General features: G+C 40.0%; 1 protein-coding gene across 1 annotated transcript in view; it reads left to right on the forward strand.

Moving 5' to 3' along the window:
- The window catches only part of nos1 (nitric oxide synthase 1 (neuronal)), a 158,387-nt gene that overhangs the window by 89,159 nt on the left and 47,395 nt on the right, over positions 1-21,833 (forward strand). Inside the window, 6 exon segments of the mRNA XM_034170884.1 lie at positions 515-709; positions 1,212-1,297; positions 4,397-4,541; positions 13,858-13,962; positions 14,045-14,103; positions 14,210-14,326. Of these exon segments, the coding sequence (XP_034026775.1) occupies positions 515-709; positions 1,212-1,297; positions 4,397-4,541; positions 13,858-13,962; positions 14,045-14,103; positions 14,210-14,326 (707 nt within the window).

Consider the following 21,833-nt stretch of genomic DNA (forward strand, 5'->3'; position numbering starts at 1 on the left):
AGATTCTGGATCAGGTTTCACTTTATATAGGGTTTGAAGGATTAAGTAAAAACTACTTCACGGATTCTCACCTAAACTGCACCACAGATAGATATTAGGCCATGGAAGACTCCACTGAACTTGGGAAGTGATTTGGATCCAGATTCGGATTCTGAATCAAGATTTCCCTTTATATAGATTTTGAAGGATTACTTCAAAACTACTTCACGGAGTCTCACCAGATTTGCACCACAGATAGATATTATAGCATGGAAGACTCCACTGAATTTTGGAGGCCATCCAGATCTGGATTACCTCCCAAGTAAAGTGGAGCCTTCAGAAATCTCAGATTGTGCTTGTTTTGTACATGTGTAGATACACGATGTTTAACATGAAGCCACATTTCAATGTAAAATTGATTTTGCCCATAAGACCATATTAAATGATGTCCAAAAAGACATCAAACATATTTGGTTGTAAACTGCCCTTTAATTTACAAAACTGCACTTTTTCACCTCTCCTCTCTGTCCTTTAGAAAGCCAAAGTGACCATAGTAGACCACCACTCAGCCACAGAGTCTTTTGTGAAGCACATGGAGAATGAGTACCGGGTGCGAGGAGGTTGTCCTGGAGACTGGACGTGGATTGTGCCTCCCATGTCCGGAAGTGTCACACCAGTTTTTCACCAAGAAATGCTCAACTACCGTCTCACCCCTTCTTTTGAGTACCAGGTGAACGGTTTACAGTCCTTCACCCTCCTTAGATTGCACAACTGTTTAACATAAGCAATGAGTACGTGACTGTGGAATTTAAGGAGAACTCGCGTGTGTTTTTCTTATTTTCCCTAGAGTTACATCATACCTGAAAATATTAAATCAAAATGTATTTTATACAATTTTACTTTTATCAATTCACAACATTTCCACCAGTCATAGAAGATCACTTTCATTCTAAATGAGGCCAAGTGAGTGTCTAATTTCAGCACAGCTTGAATGGCAATGTTATTCTGTCAAGGGGCACAAAATGATTAATGACTGCTTTTTATAAACTGTTGGAAGTCGGACTGTGTTGAGGAACTCTTTTACGGGAAGTTAATGCTGGCAGTAACTACCTGTCATTAAAGTAAATGAGGCAGGTTCAGGAGTAATGTACACACCAAACCGTGGAATGCAGCTCCTCTGGTGTTAACAAAATGCACAGCTAAACGCTATTTTGTTTTTCCATCTCTTACAGCCTGATCCTTGGAATACATACGTATGGAAAGGTGTCAATGGGACTCCAACAAAGAAAAGAGCCATTGGATTCAAAAAGCTGGCAAAGTGAGTGTGCTCTCAAACAAGCCTATTACAGCTATTTATTTATTTTAATGTGTGAGCTATTTCCTTTTTTCACTACATTTGAAAAAATTAAAGCTGTAATCTGTTTGAATTTATAATGATTTAAGTAATGAAAATGATTTTTTTTTCTTTGTCACCACTATAATTTATTCCATAGCATTTAAATATAGGATTTGCAATCTTATATCGTCAGTGTGGTAAAAATTTGCTTTTTCCATGAAAAAAATTCAAATGTTGAACAGTGGTTAAAATTGCAACGAGTGTCAAAGAGTACCGCTAGTATCATATGCCAGTGTTAGCTTCATTCTGTTTGTTGTGATTACCCAGAATGCTTGTGTCGGTAGAGTTTTGGTTTGTGTTTAATTTTTCTGATATATGCAGATCCACATTTTTAATGCTAATATTGCAAGATCTTTCATGAATATAATGAACTTTATGTGCTGTTTTAAAATTTTATTCTATATGTGTTTTATTTTTGTGAATTTGTGTTTTTAATGTTAAGCACTTTGGACACCAGTCAGTGCTGTAAAGCGTTTTATAAATAAATGTTGATTGATTGATTGATAAAGCTTAGATTTAGCAAGGCAAACTGCAACTGTCAATAACTTTTGTTCAGTACATTTTTGCTCAAATACTGAGAAAAAAAATGTGGTCTCAGACTTAAGAGAACAGCGCAAAAGTAGAAGTCTTTTAACAATTTTGTGTGCATTCATTGTGGTGCGTGTCACATTCCATTAGGGGTAATAACAAAATACAAAGTGGAGCAGAAGAAACATAGCAGACCATTAATTGTGACTGAAAGTGCCAAAAATAACATAAAATGGAAACAAAACTGTACATAGCTAAAAACAACATAGGCTACCAGAGATCACTTTGGAAGAACGACAGATGAAATCTAGACACAAATATTTTACTGGATACCTGCTATACACACATTTGCTATTTCAGCTGGCAATGCTAACATCACAGTTTAAAGATTTTTACTTTTTCGCAAAAATAAGTCATTGTGGATGCTCACGTCCTACCATAGCATTTTTAAAAGTGTTTTTCTTTGTTGTAAATCGGAAATGCCAACTTCACAGTTTCCACTGAATGCGCTTTTGTCATGTGCGTAAAATATCATAGCATACACTCACCATACATCTGTATCTGGCCTAAACTCAGTTGATTGGACATGATTTGGAAAGGCACACACCTGTCTACATATAAGGTCCCACAGTTGACAGTGCATGTCTGAATACAAGCCAAGCGTGAAGTAAAAGGAATTGTCTGTAGACCTCCAAGACAGAATTGTGTTGAGGCACAAATCTGGGGAACGGTACAGAGACATTTCTGCTGCTTTGAAGGTCCCAGTGAGCACAGTGGCCTCCATCATCTGTAAATGGAAGAAGTTTGGATCCGCCCAGACTCTTCCTAGAGCTGGCCTTTGTCAGGGAAATGACCAAGAACCCAATCGTCACTTTGTCAGAATTCCAGCATTCCTCTGTGGAGAGAAGGGAACCTTCCAGAAGAACAACCATCCCTGCAGCAATCCACCAATCAGGCCTGTATGGTAGAGTGGCCAGACAGGAGCCACTACTTAGTAAAAGGGACATAGCAGCCCAAATGGAGTTTACCAAAAGGCAGCTCATGAGAAACAAAGTTCTCTGCTCTGATGAGACAAACATTGAACTCTTTGGTGTGAAGGCCAGGCGTCATTTTTGGAGGAAACCAGGCACCATCCCTACAGTGAAGAGTGGTGGTGGCAGCATCATGCTGTGGGGATGTTCTTCAGTGGCAGGAACTGGGGAACTGGGAAACTAGTCAGGATTGAGGGAATGATGAATGCAGCAATGTACAGAGACATCCTGGATGAAAGGCTGCAGCAACACGTCGCGCAGCCAGCTTGGGGGAATGGGGAGCTGCCGTAGCTAAAGCTTTCGCTGTACCCCAGAGGGGGAAGGGAGTGGCGTGAGCAGGGGATGGGATGGGGTTGGGGATGGGGACAAACACAAAGGAGGGGAAGGGGGTGGGGGCATGCGTATCAGTCACTGTCCATGTGTGTGTGGCAGATGAGTTAAGTCTATGTCAGTTTCTGTCCGTGTGTGCTGGAGTTGCAAAAGATAAGAAGGCAGCCGAATGGTTCACCAAGGCCGTAGAAATTCTTCTGGAGGAACACAGTGGGGTGTAATTGAGGCTGTAATTGCTGCCAAAGGTGCATCAACAAAGTATTGAGCAAGGGTGTGATTACTTACATATGCACATGTGGTATCGTAGTTTTTATTTTTAATGAATTCACAAAAAAAAAAAAAAAAATCATGTTTTCATTTTGTGGTGTTTTGAGTAAAATTTTGAGGAGGAAAAATTCATTTCAGCAATTTTGGAATACGGCTGTAACATATTTAAATGTGGAAAAACTGAAGCGCTGTGAATAGTTTCCTGATGCACTATTTGCCACAAAATTCCCCACAAAATTAAAAACCTTTAAAAGTAACAAAATTTGCTGTAAATTTGTGCATTTTATAATTACTTGATTTACTGTAAATGTGTTTAAATCTCGTGCATTCTGTCAATTTTGTGAAAAATTCAAATATACACCTTTAAGGTTAAGTTGTAGGCATAGAGGTGATGTGAGCGTGATAATGTAAAGCTAAGCAGGTAATCACTTTCCTGATGAACGATAGACACATAGGACGGAAGTCAGTGCACTCAACGGTGAAGATTGTGCAATCAACCCCTCAAGGAGTAATCAGAATTTTATTAATGTGTGTGCGCACACGTGTTCTGCTATTAATATAATTGCCTGGAGGATATGACAAGCGAGGTAATCACAATTGTTATCCATCCACTGCCTTGACACATTGTCAGTTGACTGCTGAAGCGAATTACGCTAGCCGCTGCTGCAGCACTTCCTACCTTCACAAGGTCAACAGCAAAATGTTTTATGACACGTATCGCCGTGAGGGAATATTCTGGTCCTGGTAATGAAGGTCACAGACTTAAACCTCAAATCACTGGACCTTGCATGATTTAATTTCTTGTCCTCAGATTTCCAAGCTTCACATTTTAACTGTCCATCTTGTTCTCTCTCTCTTTTTGCAGGGCTGTTAAGTTTTCAGCCAAGCTCATGGGTCAAGCCATGGCCAAGAGGGTGAAAGCCACCATCCTGTTTGCGACCGAAACGGGCAAATCACAAAATTATGCCAAAACTCTGTGTCAAATCTTCAAGCATGCATTTGATGCAAAGGTACTGTTGCTCCTACCTTTGTTCAATTAATCCATTGTCTTCTTCTCCGGGGTCAAGATGGGCCTTCAGCCTGTCCAGCTGAGCATCATCATTACTTTTCATCCCCTTGTTGAAGTAGGGTCTCGAAAATGCTATTCCAATGATATCTGTCTCTTGCCACCAGCTGCGCATCAGCCCATGACAGACTGATACCCAAGTGGTTCTCTTCACCAACTGGGAAACTGGGTAAATGCTGGACGGGTCACATGTCTATAACAGGCTCAACTCTCAATGCTCTTGATGTTATGGAAAACTATATTTTGCTCAGTTCCTTCATTACTGTGTATGTCGAGCATTGCAAGAATGCTCCGTAAATGAATTCAACACATAACACATAGGTATATTGCATGGAAAGTCCAAATTTGTAGCATTTAAACCATGCACCATGCTTGCATTTGTTAAGTTCATCCAAGGTGTGGCATAGGTCAGTGACTGTACTCACAATGTATGAGAACCTGTAATAAGAAAAAGTAATAACAACAACACCATTATCGTTTCAGCACTTATATAAGGTGGCCCCAATTAAAAGATGACTCTCCTTTTTGATAAGAGAAATAGAAATTTGACTAGTAATAATTAGAGCAAACCTCCGCCAACACTAGATTCCAATTCCACAAATTTTTACCTTGCAAAAAAAATTTCAAGGTCAAAGTCTTATTAGAATGGGCTTTTCATAAACTAAAATATAATACAAAATATACGTAGAATCAAAAGGGATTTTCAATGTTAATATAATATCCTCTAAATCCGCAATACAGATTAAATGTGGATCAAACTTAGTTTATTCATTGAGCATGCCGGTTTGCACCTCATTGTCACAAAGAAGAGTGATTGAGGTACTTTTGATTGAGATATAATGCAAATTGTAGATCAAATTGACTTTTTAATATTAAATTCAAATGTCCACAAAATCTACTATCTGGATCAGATTTGGATCAAACTAATAGAGAGTGCCAGTCTGCACCTCACTTTCAAATATGATTGGAGCATATTTGATTAAGATATAATACTGTTGTCCATGTTAAATTTAAATGGTCACCAAATCTGTAATCTCGATTAGATCCAGATCAATCTTTGTCAGTCGATAATACCATTCAACATAATGCTCTCAAATATGAAAGGTATTTGATATTTTTTGATAGAGTGATGAATTTTTTAAAATTCATTCAATGTTAAAGATAGGGATTTTTCAAGATTTCTCCTGACTTTGATGTTTGACCTATGACCTTGAAAATTTTTGCCTATCAGGATATGAATCTTCAGTAAAAATGTCATGATATATGAAAAATTGTGGACTCCAGGCTGTTCACTAACATACAAGTAGACAAAGAAATGGGAAAAAAATATAACCTCCTCCAACTTTGTTGGCGGAGGGAATAAAACCTGTGCAAGGTGATGTCAGTTTTCATGCAGCTGTTCAGCTTTATTTCTTTGTTCAATAAAAATAGTTCAGATTCCAAAATAAATACAGTTAATCTTGTCAACCTAAGGACATGGCTAGTGATGGCAAACACTGGAAGCAAAGCAGATGAAATGAGTCTTTCCAGTGACAGTTCTGGGTGGGAAAGCATGAACAACCATGTTAACGTGTACGCACCTTCACAGCACTTTATTCAGAAGCTGACCTTGTCTGAATTAGTGTGTAAGCATCTCAAGGAAAGTCGCCCTAACTCTCTTATCCAGTCACTCCCTCTGTCAGTCAGCCTCATATGTCACAAATGTCTCAAGGCTCAGCACAATATTTCACCCCTGACAATGGCCAGGGGACAAAATCAGATGGTTAATTTAATGCAGCTCCTTGAGAATGAAGCACTATTATTCATTATAAATCCCAACTCAAATGTAGGGTCAAAGGGGTTATGCAATTCATGTTTTATTTGATGATGCTGTGGCATGTTTTGTTTTGTACCTATACGTGGTGTGTCCTTTTATTTTTTTTCATAAACTATATGGATTTCATTCATATGTTTTTACCGTCAGACATGCTTGAACCCTCGTGCGCATACGTGAGTTTTTCCCACGCCTGATCGGTGACGTCATTCGCCTGTGAGCACCCTGTGGAAGGAGTGGTCCCGCCCCCTCGTTGGATTTTCTTGTCTGGATAATGGCGGAATGAAAAGGACTTTTTTCCATCAGAATTTTTTCAGAAGCTGTTAGAGACTGGCACTGGAAACCATTTGAAAAAAATTTATCTGGCTTTTGATGAAAATTTACGGGCTTCACAGAGAATAAGGACTTTAACTACAGCTTTAAGGACCCCTTTAAGGACGGTCGGTGCGCCGAGCTACGAACGTCGCGGCACAAACCACTGTCCAAACTTGTCCTCTAACACTCCGAAAAGGAGGTCTTTCCTTTGTCTCGCTTCATCAGCGAATCGGTCGTGACGTGCGAAGCCTCCGCGCAGCTTTCCATGACAAAATCTCTTGTTAAGAGTGAAATCTGCCGGAAAATGGCTGATGTCCAGCTCTTGTGATAACCAGAGAAAGAGCACACGGTCTCGTATCCATAGAGCCATCAGCTTAGAAATGATCCAGTGGTTTGTGCCGCGACGTCATAGCTCGAAGCGCAGTGCACCGACCGTCCTTAAAGGGGTCCTTAAAGGGGTCCTTAAAGCTGTAGTTAAAGTCCTTATTCTCTGTGAAGCTCGTAAAATTTTCATCGAAAACCAGATAAATTTTTCGAATGGTTTCCAGGTGCCAGTCTCTAACAGCTTCTGAAAAAATTCCGATGGAAAAAAAGTCCTTTTCATTCCGCCATTTCCTGACAATGAAAATCCGACGAGGGGGCGGGACCACTCCTTCCACAAGGCGTGCTCACAGGCGAATGACGTCACCGACAGGCGTGGAAAAACTCACGCATGCGCACGAGGGTTCAAGCATGTCTGACGTAAAAACATATGAATGAAATCCATATAGTTTTTGAAAAAAATAAAAAGGACCGTTACTTTATGGACAGACCTCGTATGTACCTCTTTAACTATAGTGTATGTTTTTTGTGTGAATTCTTGTTCTTAAAGCACTTTGGACACCATCTGGGTGCTGTAAAGGGCTATAAAATAAATGATTGATTGATTGATTGATTGATTGATTGCATAATGAATTTAAATAATCAATATTATTAATATTACTATTGAATGACCTCACATGGACGCAACATAAAATGTAAGAAATAATTTGAAATATAATATTATTATTGAATAGCCTCAGAGGGCAGTACCAAAATAATGGAGAGAATATAAATAGATCATCAATATTGCACCACATGGGGCACCAAAATGTAATGAATTAATCTTATTTTAATATTAATATCATTAATATGGAATGCACCTCACACAAAAATATGTAAGGAATTGAAATGTAATCAATATTGAGTCACCTTATAAATAAATATTGTAGACAGCATAAGTTAAAACAATATCGAATAAATAGAAAATTTAGTGGTGGGCACAGTTCTGATAATCCAATAACTGATAATTACCAAGTTTTCATTATGAGATTATCTTTTCAGATAATTTGAAAACCATTATCGGAATAATTATCTTCCGATAAATTTTTGTCCGATAACTTTTAGACTGTTAACGTGGTAGATAAAAGTGAACAGATGTGTAGTTCTACCCTCTGCAAACAGAGAAGAGCTGCTTTTAGAAGAAACCGCTCTATCCTCTGCAAGCAAAGGAAAACTGGTCACCAAAATAAGTAAATAAATAAATAAATAAAAATCTTTTTTTTTTTTAATCCATACTGATATGCGGCCAATATCACCCAAGTAATCCAGAGGCATACATTTTTAACTTATGGTTAAAATTTATATATATATATAAGATGTCTGAAATTCAGTTTGCCTTTATTAAATTCCACGCAGATTAAACGTAGCAGACACGGATTATTTGTTATAATTGTTTTAGCAAGTTTTCAGGGTATCATGCATGCAGTTTCTTATTACATGATGAAAAGCATTAAAAAATACATTTTTGTAGTATAAGATTAATTTACAGTTGTCATCATGTGGATTCTCTATGTTGTTTTGACTGCAGTGACTCTGGCGCACAAGGGATTATGAGATACCTACGTCAGTAGGGCGAATGGCAGTGTTCTATTTATTTTGACACCAGTTATATCAGATGGTTATCTAATTACAACTTGGGCCTTTTTTTTTACAAATAAAAATTGGCCAAATTTTACAAAAGCACATTTATCTGTAAACACCAACACACGACACCACCTCACATTAATGTGTTGGTTTACATAGAATGAATCATCCAATCATTGTGAGCAGAGGCACATTTTAACCCAGAATGCCATCTTGTCTGTGTTTATTACAAAACTTAAGAATTAGTGCATTATTCGACATGAAAAGATATATGTTATATCTTAACTTTGCACAAATGAGATAACTGACACTAATGGAGTTATTCTATCATTATTCATTTTATTTATACACCAAACCATAACTCAGCACTGCTTTATTTTCCAAGATCTCGGCCTGACAGCAGTGCTGTGATTGGTAGAGAGTAGAGCTTTGTGGTTCCCCTCAGTTGCATCTGTGCTGGAAGTGATGTAGTAAACAGAAGCTTCCAGCAGGGAGCAGGATGCTCAAAGACAGAAGTACTGACTCATCATTTGGGTCTGTTGTTGCTTTTGATGCTTCCAAAAGCAATTGTGGTCTTAAACTCAAAATCAGCTTGTTAGTATTTATAAGTGTACCGGAGACAATACTGGAATTTATCGGTTATCTTTAACTTCCAATACATTTTTGGGTGGTTTATTGTTTTATCTTTATCAAAGATAACTTTTCAGTTATCTGATTAACTGTTATCGAAGTTAATTTTTTGGTTATCTGTGCCCACCACTGATAAAATTGAATTAAACCTCGAAAAAAGGGGCACAGCCTTCGATCTGAAAGTCATAAGTTCCAGGTATGATTGATCAAACATCTGTCTTCAAATGGATGCAAGAAAAATAACTGGTGTAATATTTACACATTTATTTACACATGTACAGGGATAAACACATGTGACTGACATTTTGAGAATATTAATAATGATTCATAATTTTATTACTGAGACGATATGTTGACAATGAGACGTAAAAGAGAAAGCAGTGAAAGAATGAAGTGGAGAAATTTAATGACAAAACTCATGATTTTCCTTTATAAATCATTGATTGTCTGGAAGAAAGTGTGCAATACTTGCATACATTTGGGCACATTTGGGCACCCTTGTCATTTTATTGATTTGAATACATTTAGCACTAATTATTGGAACACAAAATTGGTTTGGTAAGCTCATTGACCCTTGAACTCATTACACAGGTGAATCCAATCATGAGAAAGGGTATTTAAGGTGGCCATTTGCAAATGTTTCCCCTCTTTGCATCTCTTCTATTGAGTGACAACATGGGAGCCTCTAAACAACTCTCAAATGACCTGAAAACAAAGAATGCTCAACATCATTGTTTAAGGGAAAGATTCAAAAAGCTATCTCAGAGATTTCAGCTGTCAGTTTCCACTGTGAGGGACATAGTGAGACAATGGAAGGCTGCAGGCACAGTACTAGTTAAGGCCCAAAGCGGCAGGCCAAGAAAAATCTGACATAAGTTGAAGTGAAGGATGGTGAGAACAATCATAGTCAAACCACAGACCTGCTCCAAAGACCTACAACATGATCTTGCTGTAGATATTGTCTCTGTGCATCGTTCAACTATTCAGCACACTTTGCACAAGGAGATGCGTATGATGCTGTAATGCAGAGGAAGCCTTTTCTGCTTACATGCCCAAACAGAATCACTTGAGGTATGTTAAAACACATTTGGACAAGGCCAGCCTCATTTTGGAATAAGGTGCTGTGGGACTGATGAAACTAAAATCGAGTTATTTGGACATAACAAGGGGCGGGTATGAATGGCTGAAAAAGAACACAGCATTCCAAGAAAAATGCTTGCTACCTACAGTAAAATTGGAGGTGGTTCTATCATGCTGTGTGGCCAGTGCAGGTACTGGGAATCTTGTTAAAGTTGAGGGTCACATGGATTCCAGTCAATATCAGCAGATTCTTGAGAACAATGATCATGAATCAGTGACAAAGCTGTAGTTGCGCTGGGGCTGGAACTTTCAACAAGACAATGACCCTAAACACTGCTCAAAATCTACTAAGCCATGTCAGTCCCTAGACCTGAATATTATTGAAAACCTGTGGTGTGATTTTAAGCAGGCTGTCCATGATTGGAACCAATAAACCTGACTGAACTGGAGATGTTTGTAAAGAAGAATGGTCCAAAATACCTCAACCAGAATCCAGGCTCTTATTGGAAGCTATAGGAAGTGTTTAGAGGCTGTTATGTCTGCAAAGTAGGATCCTACTAAATATTGATGTATTTTTTCTGTTGGGGTGCCAAAATATGCACAATTTTGTTTAAAGAATTATGTGCACACTTTCTGTAAATCCTGTAAACTTCATTTCACTTCTCAAATATCACTGTGTTTATCTGCTAAATGTTTAACTGAAATTGCTGATCCAAACAACCAATGATTTATAAAGGCAAATCATGGAAGTCATCAGGGGGTGCCCAAACTTTTACATAGGACTGTAAATCTGGTTGGAATTTATCACTGAATTTTGTGTTCAGAAATCATTATTATTATTAATTATTATTATTAATTATTATTATTAATTATTATTATTAATTATTATTATTATTATTATTATTATTATTATTAAGATAATTAACAAATGAATCTCCACTTTGCATCATTGACAATGAAGACTGTCAAAACACTTGGCTGGTTCACTTATGTGGGTCTGTTGGATCTGGCGAAGTGAGTGGTCCATTATGGATTGGTCCAGTTTCCTCATGGGCCTTTGCGGCCTTTCACCTGTGTTGGGGTTAACCACTGGTTTCCCAGAGGACTACAGGCCGCAGATCCAGCACGCTTTTCCAGCAGGACCAAATGATGGTGGGTTCGTAGAAGTTGGTTCTGATCGACCCATGGATGAATGTTGCTCTCAAAAATGCTCTGGCAGCTTCAAAACTTGTGGAAGATCAATCTGAAGTCTTTGTAAAAAATTAGAAAAAGTTGAAGACTTGGCAAAGAAGTTGTGTAGGAAATAAAGTTAACAAAGACACTTTGGCATTGAGTTGAACACAAAGTATTTGGAGGTTCACAAATTTGTTCTTAATCTGAAAAACCCAGCTAGGAAGTTGTCTTTAAAATGCAGAAAAACTTGACTCAAGCCTTAAAAGTCATTAAAAACTGGTGCCTCAAACAACGAAAGTTATTGAACAAAGAAACACTAAGAAACAATGAAACAACAGCCACGAAGTAGGATTTAGAGAGTCCGGAAAAAAGGGAGCCTGAACGCAACACATAAGAGGCTGTCGCACAACCAGCAAAATGGAAGAAAAAGTATAAGAGAGAGTTCCTTTGTCTCGGGGTCTATTTAAAGGAGAGTTACGCCTGGTCACAAGCTCCGACCATTTGGCATTAGGATTCTCCCAGAAAGGAAGTTATTTGAAAAACAAATCAGATACAATGGTTGACATACACTTTCTTTTTTTCTTTGACTAACAAAATATCGGATGACTGAATTTTCTAAATACATCCTATGACCAGAAATCATTTAGAAGAACACTTTCCACCATGACAATTTATTAATAATTCAAGAAATAACATTTGACATGCCAAGAGTTACAAAACAGAATCCTCATAACATCACACAAACCAAAGAACGTGTACAGATAAAAATGGAATATAAACTTTGTCTTTTTATTAACTATAATAAGACGAAAAGACATTGTAATTTCTCTCTGGTTACAATAGTTTATTTTCACAGTGGGTTGCCTCCATGTTCTTCCTCCAGGTGGCACTGTAGCCACAGCACAAGGTGATCATTTTATGACCTTTTGATTCTTTGTGGTCTAGCTGTGGGCCTCTTCTGCTTTACTGATAAATCCTGAACAAGAAGGCTTTGAAGGGCCCCTTCGGAGATGTGAGAGGCTTATAAATTGATCACAGAGTGCTTGGGAGTTGATATTTCCTGGCACAATACAGTATAAATTTGGTTCTTTTTGATGCAGCACTGCTTGTTTCAGGGCCTGGCCATCCTTTAAAACTGTCTAATGAATTTAGACTGAACCTGGGTTTAACCCATCCTGGTTTCAGAAGAACTTCTGAAGTATAAAAGAGTTTGTTGAATAGTGGTCACTTTTGTGAGAAGTTGGGGGGGGGGGGGGGTGATTGGGTTGGTTTACACAACATTTCTATTACGTGCAGCCTAAAATCTGATCAAAAGCTGCTTGTTTTAAGTAAGGTGAAATTTGTCTGTTAGCTTTTAAAAGCAGTGAGAATTTCCTGAAGCAACTTTAGATTTTGATAAACTCTTCTGCATATATTAGAGAAGAATATCCGCACATCAGTACTTGACATTCCATTTCAGTTTTCAAAAATTTGCTGATACAGTAATGTAATTTAACAATTTTTTGAGTTAGTCTGCACACTGAACGACGAATAAATAATTAATGACCTTGGGGTGACTGCATTCCTGGTCACAGCCAATCAGGTGCAAGCTGAGTCCAAGCAATCTGACAGGAGAAGAAGAAGAAAGTGTGCTTTTGTGACATTTTGTTTGTCTCCTGTGCAGTAAAGTGCAACTGTTTGGAGAAATTTTAACCAGTGAAGCATTGAACTGGGTGGGTTATTTAGCAGAAATCCTGCAGCTCTTTGGCTGTGCAAATTTGCAAAATAAAAAGTAGGGTGTGAAAATCCAAAGGAGAGTGAGATGGTGGGGGCGGGGGCGGAGGCACTCTGTGCTTTTCCTCAGGTCATATTCCATTTTGCCTTCCAGTTTTCCCACTGTGATTAATGACACAACAAGAATACTTGCATTCATCAATGCGTATGTGTGTGTGTGTGGCTTGATCATAGAGTGGATGTGAATGCCCAAGGCGAATCTTCATTGTTGGGAGGCGAAAGCCTGTTTTCTCATTCTGCTTTTGTTTGCATGTGTTAATGTGTGTGTGTATGGATCCTCTGAGCGCTGGATAGCAAACACTGTCACGTTGAGCAGTACGCATCATAGCTGCTTGCTAAATGGCAGCAGCGTACATCATCTTGTTAGAGGCGAGGACAGGGTGGTCATTACAAGCACTGTCTCTGCCAAAGGCTGTGCACCATAATTTACATGCTCAAGTGAACTGTCACGTGGCGTGTGTCTAGGATGTGGAGCTACACCGTGTAGGATGTATCTGAGACTTCTCTCTGTTGCTGATTTTGTCTTCTGCAGGCCATGTCCATGGATGATTATGATGTTGTTGATCTGGAGCACGAGGCACTGGTATTAGTGGTAACCAGCACATTTGGCAATGGTGATCCGCCTGAAAATGGAGAGGTGCACAGCATATATACAAACATTTCTATCCCATGCAGGACAGAGACACTGCTTACTAACATCACTGCTTTGGTTTGTGTAGAAATTCGGAGCTGCTTTAATGGAGATGCGTCACCCAACTTCTAACACTGAAGGCCGAAAGTGAGTTTAATCTGCCAGCTGGCAAATATTTACATTTTAACCTATGTTCAATTTTCTTTCATGCTTTGGTTTTCTCTTTGTTCCTTATGTCTGCTTTCGATTCCAGGGGGTACAAGGTCCGATTCAACAGCGTGTCCTCTCACTCTGACACTCGGAAGTCTTCCAGTGATGAACCAGAAGCGAGAGTCAACTTTGAAAGTACTGGACCCCTCGCCAATGTGAGGTAAGCTAAACCCAAATACAATGGGTCAGAATTCTAGCTCTTTGTAATTAAATGCATCCAAACTAAGCAGGAAAAAAAACAGTGCAGAAGTATGTCAAGTATTGATTTTTAGAGACTGCATGAGGACATTCTAATCAGTCTTACAGAATGATAGTCTTCCATTTACATCTTACCTGTTCTGGCTTCCCTTCACTTGCTCCCCATATTCTGTAAGAGTAGACAAAAGGTGTCATATAAGGCTCGAAATGGTCATACACATACCTTTCTGCTAAACATATTAAGCCTTATGTGCCTTCTCGTTGCCCTGCAGTCACAGAATACATATTTCCTCTATGTCCCCAGGGTTAAAAATAAGTCGGCCAGGGGTTCAGAGTCTTGCCTTTCATGTTCCTACCTTGTGGAACTGTTGTCTGTTGATACTAGAAAGTCCACTTCAATTGAATATTTTAGACTAATCTTAAAACATGTTTATTTTCTGCTGTTTAGCACTAGTTTTATGGTTTTATCTTAGTTTTATATATATCTGCTTACTGTATGTTTTACTGTATTTGCCCATGATGTTTAACTTTTTGTTCTTTGTACAATAACAATTGGTGTTATAATATAATAATAATAATAATAATAATAATATTAATACAATGTTATTTTGGTTTTACAGCAAAAACCACAACATATAACCATGCATTTAAATCTGACGTCTGCATTACTGGTTTTGTGCTCATCAAACCTTTTGAGTTATTGCATATGATACTGAACTACACAAATGGAAATAAAGTTAAAAAGTTATAAAGCGGGTCAAACGTTACATTACTGTTGTGTGTGGGCCGCTGAAGAGAGGTACTGCTGGCCCACCACCACTAGAGGGCGCCCTGCCTGGAGTGCGGGCTCCAGGCACCGGAGGGCCGCTGCCGCCTTACAGGAGCAGCCAGGATGACAGCTGTCACCCATCACTGGAGACAGCTGATCCCATCAATAAGGAGGTATATCAGCAGGACGGCATCTCCACCTCATTGCCGAGATATCGCCTTACCAAAGAGGTAACAATCTCAGCCTACACATACGTGTGACTTTAAGTGTATTCTTGTTGATTATCTGTAGGACAGCTGACTACCAGACAGCATTTGGATACGTACTCACCTTCCTACATTTCTTGATTGTTGTTGACGAGAGGTGGAGGTGGACTCTCCACCCTCCGTGTTGCTGGGTGCAGCCGCATCCACACCTGACTGTTTCTGTTTCCTGCCAGCAGTACCGGATCCGACGAGCGGAGGCAGTGGCCACCTGGGAATTCGGGACTTGGCGGCTCCAGTATTCCCGGGGTTCGGTGGCAGAGGAAATCGGGTTGGTTCCGGTTCGACTTGGACAGACGTCTCCTATCGTCGAGCCTGCCCACACGACACCGTTGTAATTAAGCTCAATCTCCATATTGTAATCGGTTGTATTTGTTGTGCCTGTTTCACAACAGTAAAAACAGTGTTATTTGACTCCTCCATTGTCCGTTCATTTGCGCCCCCTGTTGTGGGTCCGTGTTCCTACACTTTCACAACAATTACGTTGTAATCACTGCAGCCATCATGTTACCAATGACCTTTTAAGTGATAACGACAAACAATTACCACTTTTACTTTATAAAAACTTGTTTTTGTTTAATAAGATTACAAAATTACAAATGACTGACTTACTGTAAAATTATTATAAAATTATTCACTTTCCTTCAACCACACAAAAGTAATATGTGTCCTATAAATCGTGATATGTTCTACATAAAAACTAACTACAAATCCAGTATCCAATTCAAGATATCCAAGATAAGTAAGTAATCCAAGATAAGTGATCCAAGATATTTTGTGATTTTAGTCCAATTAAACTAACTTTGAATGTTTCATTGTTTCAAGCCTGGCGCCAGAAAAAAAATATTAAGGGAGCGATGAGTTTATCACAGGGAGCCCCAAAAAGAAGTGCGCACTGGAGGGGACGTGCCTCTGAGCGTGCGTAATGAATTGGGTGCGCTCCTGGAAAGCTTGTGTATTTAGGCTACACCGCTGTAAGTGACTGACTGAGTAAGAGTAAAGAGTGATGACAGTATTTTTTTAATTATTATTTGAACGTATAGACCCTCGGTCAAGTGATCTCCTGCATACCACAAAACCAAACCAACTGATTTGAGAAACGACACGAGACAGTAGATTGACCCCACATACAGCCCTCCATCACAAGCGCAAACACAGCGCAATTGGGCATGTGCGCCACTCCATGGCACAGAGCCCAACTACGCATGCAGTCACAAAGTTCTTCTGAAAAACTGGAGCAATCTGAATTCAGTTGGATGAATATGGGTGTGTGTGGAGACAATTCACATCATTCACAACGTGACAGAACTTAACGATGCGCTGTTACGTGCAATAGCGCGCAACAACACGGAACACTATTCTTGACCATGCGTAATGGTTCCTGATAATTCTCCAGCAACACGTGCCATTAATCGTAACGTGTGGTAACAGGTTGCAGCAGTTCCTGAGGACACCTGACGTCTCTGCCCCGAATCATCACATTCGTGATCAGCGGCCAAGAATGTGTACTTCGTGGCATTTGTGACTTGTCGTCGTTATGTGTAAAAGCAGCATTAACACCCTCCCCAAGTGAGTCGTGCTGCATGATCTGCCTTTTGCTTGGTGGACTTGACGAATCCCAGGAACTCCAGCTCTGACACTGCTTAAATAAATCGAGCATGCTTTAGTTCGTCCACCTTGCCATAATTGCTGGACTCAGGATCCTTGCCCTCTGCCGCACTGACAAGTGCAACCCTCAACCTATCAAATTGCTTGAACACAGACACGCGCCATATCCGTTTGTTTTAAAATTAATTTAGTTAATTAATTTGGTTTATTTGTTAAATACGTGATATTATTGAATAACTAATATTTTGCTATATTTCCCAGTATTTCTTTTTATTTTTTTTATTTTTTGATAACTCTCACATCCAAATGCCCCCCTCGTGGCACTGTGTCTGCATTGTTTGAATTCTCCCTATCACACATCTCCACCTATGGATAGCCATAGGGGGCACGCTGTTGTTATTGGTTATTTTGCTGATTTGCAAGTCAGCTGTATTTCCGTTGTGTTGTGGCCTGTGCTGTGTTCATAAGTATTAGTAGACGTTAACCTTGTAACCTTAGGGTGCCCTATGTTGTGATTTGGCTCTATATATGAATTGAGCTGAGCATTAAAAATACAAGTGTAAGCAGACTGGACAAGCTAAGTCATAAATAACTATAACACAACCATATCTCACTCATTTTGCTTTTCCTGTAGTGGTGCACAGCAGCCACATAGAATATAGCTCTCCTCTCAGATGCTGGTTCTAGCTTCACATGGCTTCCTATGCTTCGATACTCCCAAGTTTTCCGAGTTCCACATGACGGTCAATCCGATTGCCAACAGCACATTTGTGTTTCTTAATTCTTTGATTTGTTCATGTTAATGCCACAACGAGAGCCGTCCACTTCAGAAGAAGTAACACAGCCACTTTGGGATTCATACGGCATTGTATGCTTCAGAGGCTTTGATACTTCCAAGTTCCACGTGACGGTCATTAAATCTTATTGCCAACATTCAACCTAGACATCGATAACACCAGAGGTGTCAAGTAACGAAGTACAAATACTTCGTTACTGTACTTAAGTACACTTTTTAGGTATCTATACTTTACTCCATTACTTATTTTTCTGCCTACTTCTGACTTCTACTTATTACATTTTCACACAAGTATCTGTACTTTCTATTCCTTACATTTTTAAAACAAACAGCCTCGTTACTCTTGGCTTCAGCGCCGGTGGATGTGCGCTGAGGCGTCAGCGCACATCCACCGGCGCGGCTTTACCGAGGTGCCAGCGCGGATTTATCTGACCATGGGTCCGAAGAAGGCACTGACGGCGGAGGAGGGAGACGATGAACTTCTTGTCTGAGGACATCTCTGTTGTTAAAATGCAGCAGAAATCCATTATGGAGCTGGTGAAAGAAGTGAAGGCTCTTCGGATCCAGAATGCCGAGAAAGACCGGCGTCTGGTGTACCTGGAGAAACCATGTTGCAGAGTTGGAACAGTACACAAGGATGAACGACGTTATTATTACAGGAATTCATATTAACCCTCGATCCTACGCTACGGGCGGGTGTCAGAAGACAGTGGAGGGGAGGCCAGTGAGCAGGAGGCCAGCTCAAGTGTGAACAACAGGTGGCTGACTTCCTGCAATCTAAAGGTATTCAAATGGACTGTAATAACATTGAGCGTGCCACCCCCTGCCCAGGAGAGAGGGATGGAGACAAGCGAGCTGTTATAATGAGGTTTGTCAACAGAAAACATAAAATGGCATTGTTAAAACAGGGACGGAAACTCAACAGGAACAAACGCATTCATCAATGAACATCTGACAAAAGAAACGCAGAACATCGCCAGGAAAGCTCGTCTCTTAAAAAAGCAGGGAAAAATTCAACAGACATGGACATCCAACTGCAAAATATTCATCAAACTGAACGGAACACCAGAACAAGCGAAGGTTATGGTAATCAGGAACATCGAGGATCTGGACAAATACGATCAATAAGGTATGAGGACACAAACACATCACAACACCATGACACAGACCAGAGGAACCTATTCATCTACTACATCATCTACATCTGGAGACAAGAAGGATGTTGTGAAAGTGTAGGAACACGGACCCACAACAGGGGGCGACAATGAACGGACAATGGAGGAATCAAATACACTGTTTTTACTGTTGTGAAAAAAGGGCACAACAAATACAACTGATAACAATAGAGAGATTAAGTCTAATTCAAAGGTGTCGTGTGGGCAGGCTCGATGATAGGAGACGTCTGTCCAAGTCGAACCGGAACCAACCCGATCTCCGCCGCCACCGGACCCCGGGGATACTGGAGCCGCCAAGTCCCGAATTCTCAGGTGGCCACTGCCTCTGCTCGCCGGATCCGGTACTGCTGGCAGGAAACAGAAACAGTCAGGCGTGGGTGCGGCTGCACCCAGCAACACGGAGGGTGGAGAGTCCACCTCCACCTCTCGTCAACAACAATCAAGAATGTGCAGAGTAAACAGTTATCTCTCAGGGGGAAAAGGAGTGCAGTCCTAGCTCCCAGTCACCAGCTCCTGCGGTCCAGAGATTAACCAGGTACTCCTGCAAAAACACGTACAGAACAATACTCACGAACGGCTGAGAGTCGTTACCTCTTAGGTATGGCGATATCTCGGCAAATGAGGTGGAGATGCCGTCCTGCTGATATACCTCCATCTTGATTGGGATCAGCTGTCTCTAGTGATGGATGACAGCTGTCGTCCTGGCTGCTCCTGTGAGGCGGCAGCGCCCTCTGGTGCCTGGAGCCCGCACTCCAGGCAGGGCGCCCTCTAGTGGTGGTGGGCCAGCAGTACCTCCTCTTCAGCAGCCCACACAACAAAGGATATAACTCAAAGGATTGATGATCATGGAAAAGTAGAACTGAGAACATTTAAATACACAGACCACAATGTACTGGACTTGGAGCAGGATATAGACCCGGACAATAATTTCTTCTCAGATATTAATGACAGTTGTTGCTATTATACAGATGAACAGTTTAATCGGCTCATTAAAACGGATAACAAATTATCAATAATCCATTTCAGCAGCAGAAGTCTGTATGTAAACTTTAACAACATTAAAGAATATTTAAGTCAATTTAAAATTTTTTTAACATAATTGCTATATCAGAAACATGGATCAATGAAGATAAAGGAATGGATTTTGAACCAATCGAAGCAGTGGTTCGCAGATTGAAGCAATGCTTCGACCTATTGTTTTGTTTATTCTTTCTTTCTTTCGCTTAATTTTCCCCCGCTAAAACCCTAAAGAGCATACTTCTGTGAGTATTATTTACCTTTTCTATGTTAAACCGACCTGTTATGGTTTTCTGAAACAGTTGATAGATGTATTTTATAACTTAAAAACGGGAGCGACGCTAACGCGTTACATGTCTATGGCATTTTCAATGTTAAAAGTTAGCATTAAGCTGTTGCAGCTCTCATCACGTTCGGGTGCATTTGTTTTCAAATTGTAATATTTCTTAAATTTATTTTTGTTTATATATTAATAATCTAATGATAATTATTATATACAATTTCAGAGAAAGAGACAAAAAGAACCTGAATAGAAACACAACAGAAAATAAAATATAAAGCAACCAACAATGAACATATACTCAACAAAAATATAAATGCAACACTTTTGGTTTTGCTCCCATTTTGTATGAGATGAACTCAAAGATCTAAAACTTTTTCCACATACACAATATCACCATTTCCCTCAAATATTGTTCACAAACCAGTCTAAATCTGTGATAGTGAGCACTTCTCCTTTGCTGAGATAATCCATCCCACCTCACAGGTGTGCCATATCAAGATGCTGATTAGACACCATGATTAGTGCACAGGTGTGCCTTAGACTGCCCACAATAAAAGGCCACTCTGAAAGGTGCAGTTTTGTTTTATTGGGGGGGGATACCAGTCAGTATCTGGTGTGACCACCATTTGCCTCATGCAGTGCAACACATCTCCTTCGCATCATCCGTGAAGAGAACACCTCTCCAACGTGCCAAACGCCAGCGAATGTGAGCATTTGCCCACTCAAGTCGGTTACGACGAGGAACTGGAGTCAGGTCGAGACCCCCATGAGGACGACAAGCATGCAGATGAGCTTCCCAGAGACGGTTTCTGACAGTTTGTGCAGAAATTCTTTGGTTATGCAAACCGATTGTTTCAGCAGCTGTCCGAGTGGCTGGTCTCAGACGATCTTGGAGGTGAACATGCTGGATGTGGAGATCCTGGGCTGGTGTGGTTACACGTGGTCTGTGGTTGTGAGGCTGGTTGGATGTACTGCCAAATTCTCTGAAACGACTTTGGAGACAGCTTATGGTAGAGAAATGAACATTCAATACACGAGCAACAGCTCTGGTTGACATTCCTGCTGTCAGCATGCCAATTGCACGCTCCCTCAAATCTTGCGACATCTGTGGCATTGTGCTGTGTGATAAAACTGCACCTTTCAGAGTGGCCTTTTATTGTGGACAGTCTAAGGCACACCTGTGCACTAATCATGGTGTCTAATCAGCATCTTGATATGGCACACCTGTGAGGTGGGATGGATTATCTCAACAAAGGAGAAGCGCTCACTATCACAGATTTAGACTGGTTTGTGAACAATATTTGAGGGAAATGGTGATATTGTGTATGTGGAAAAAGTTTTAGATCTTTGAGTTCATCTCATACAAAATGGGAGCAAAACGAAAAGTGTTGCGTTTATATTTTTGTTGAGTGTACATACATACATACAGAAATAAATAAGTGTTTTCTGTCTTATTTAAGTTTAATGACAGTTTGTTTCGGTCAAACCATATTGTCAATGTGTTAATTTCTTCAGTGATTTCCTCCAGAACTATCTGCCAAACTAGAAAACTGCTGCA

Source organism: Thalassophryne amazonica, chromosome 5, assembly GCF_902500255.1.
Source record: "Thalassophryne amazonica chromosome 5, fThaAma1.1, whole genome shotgun sequence".
Lineage (NCBI taxonomy): Eukaryota > Metazoa > Chordata > Actinopteri > Batrachoidiformes > Batrachoididae > Thalassophryne > Thalassophryne amazonica.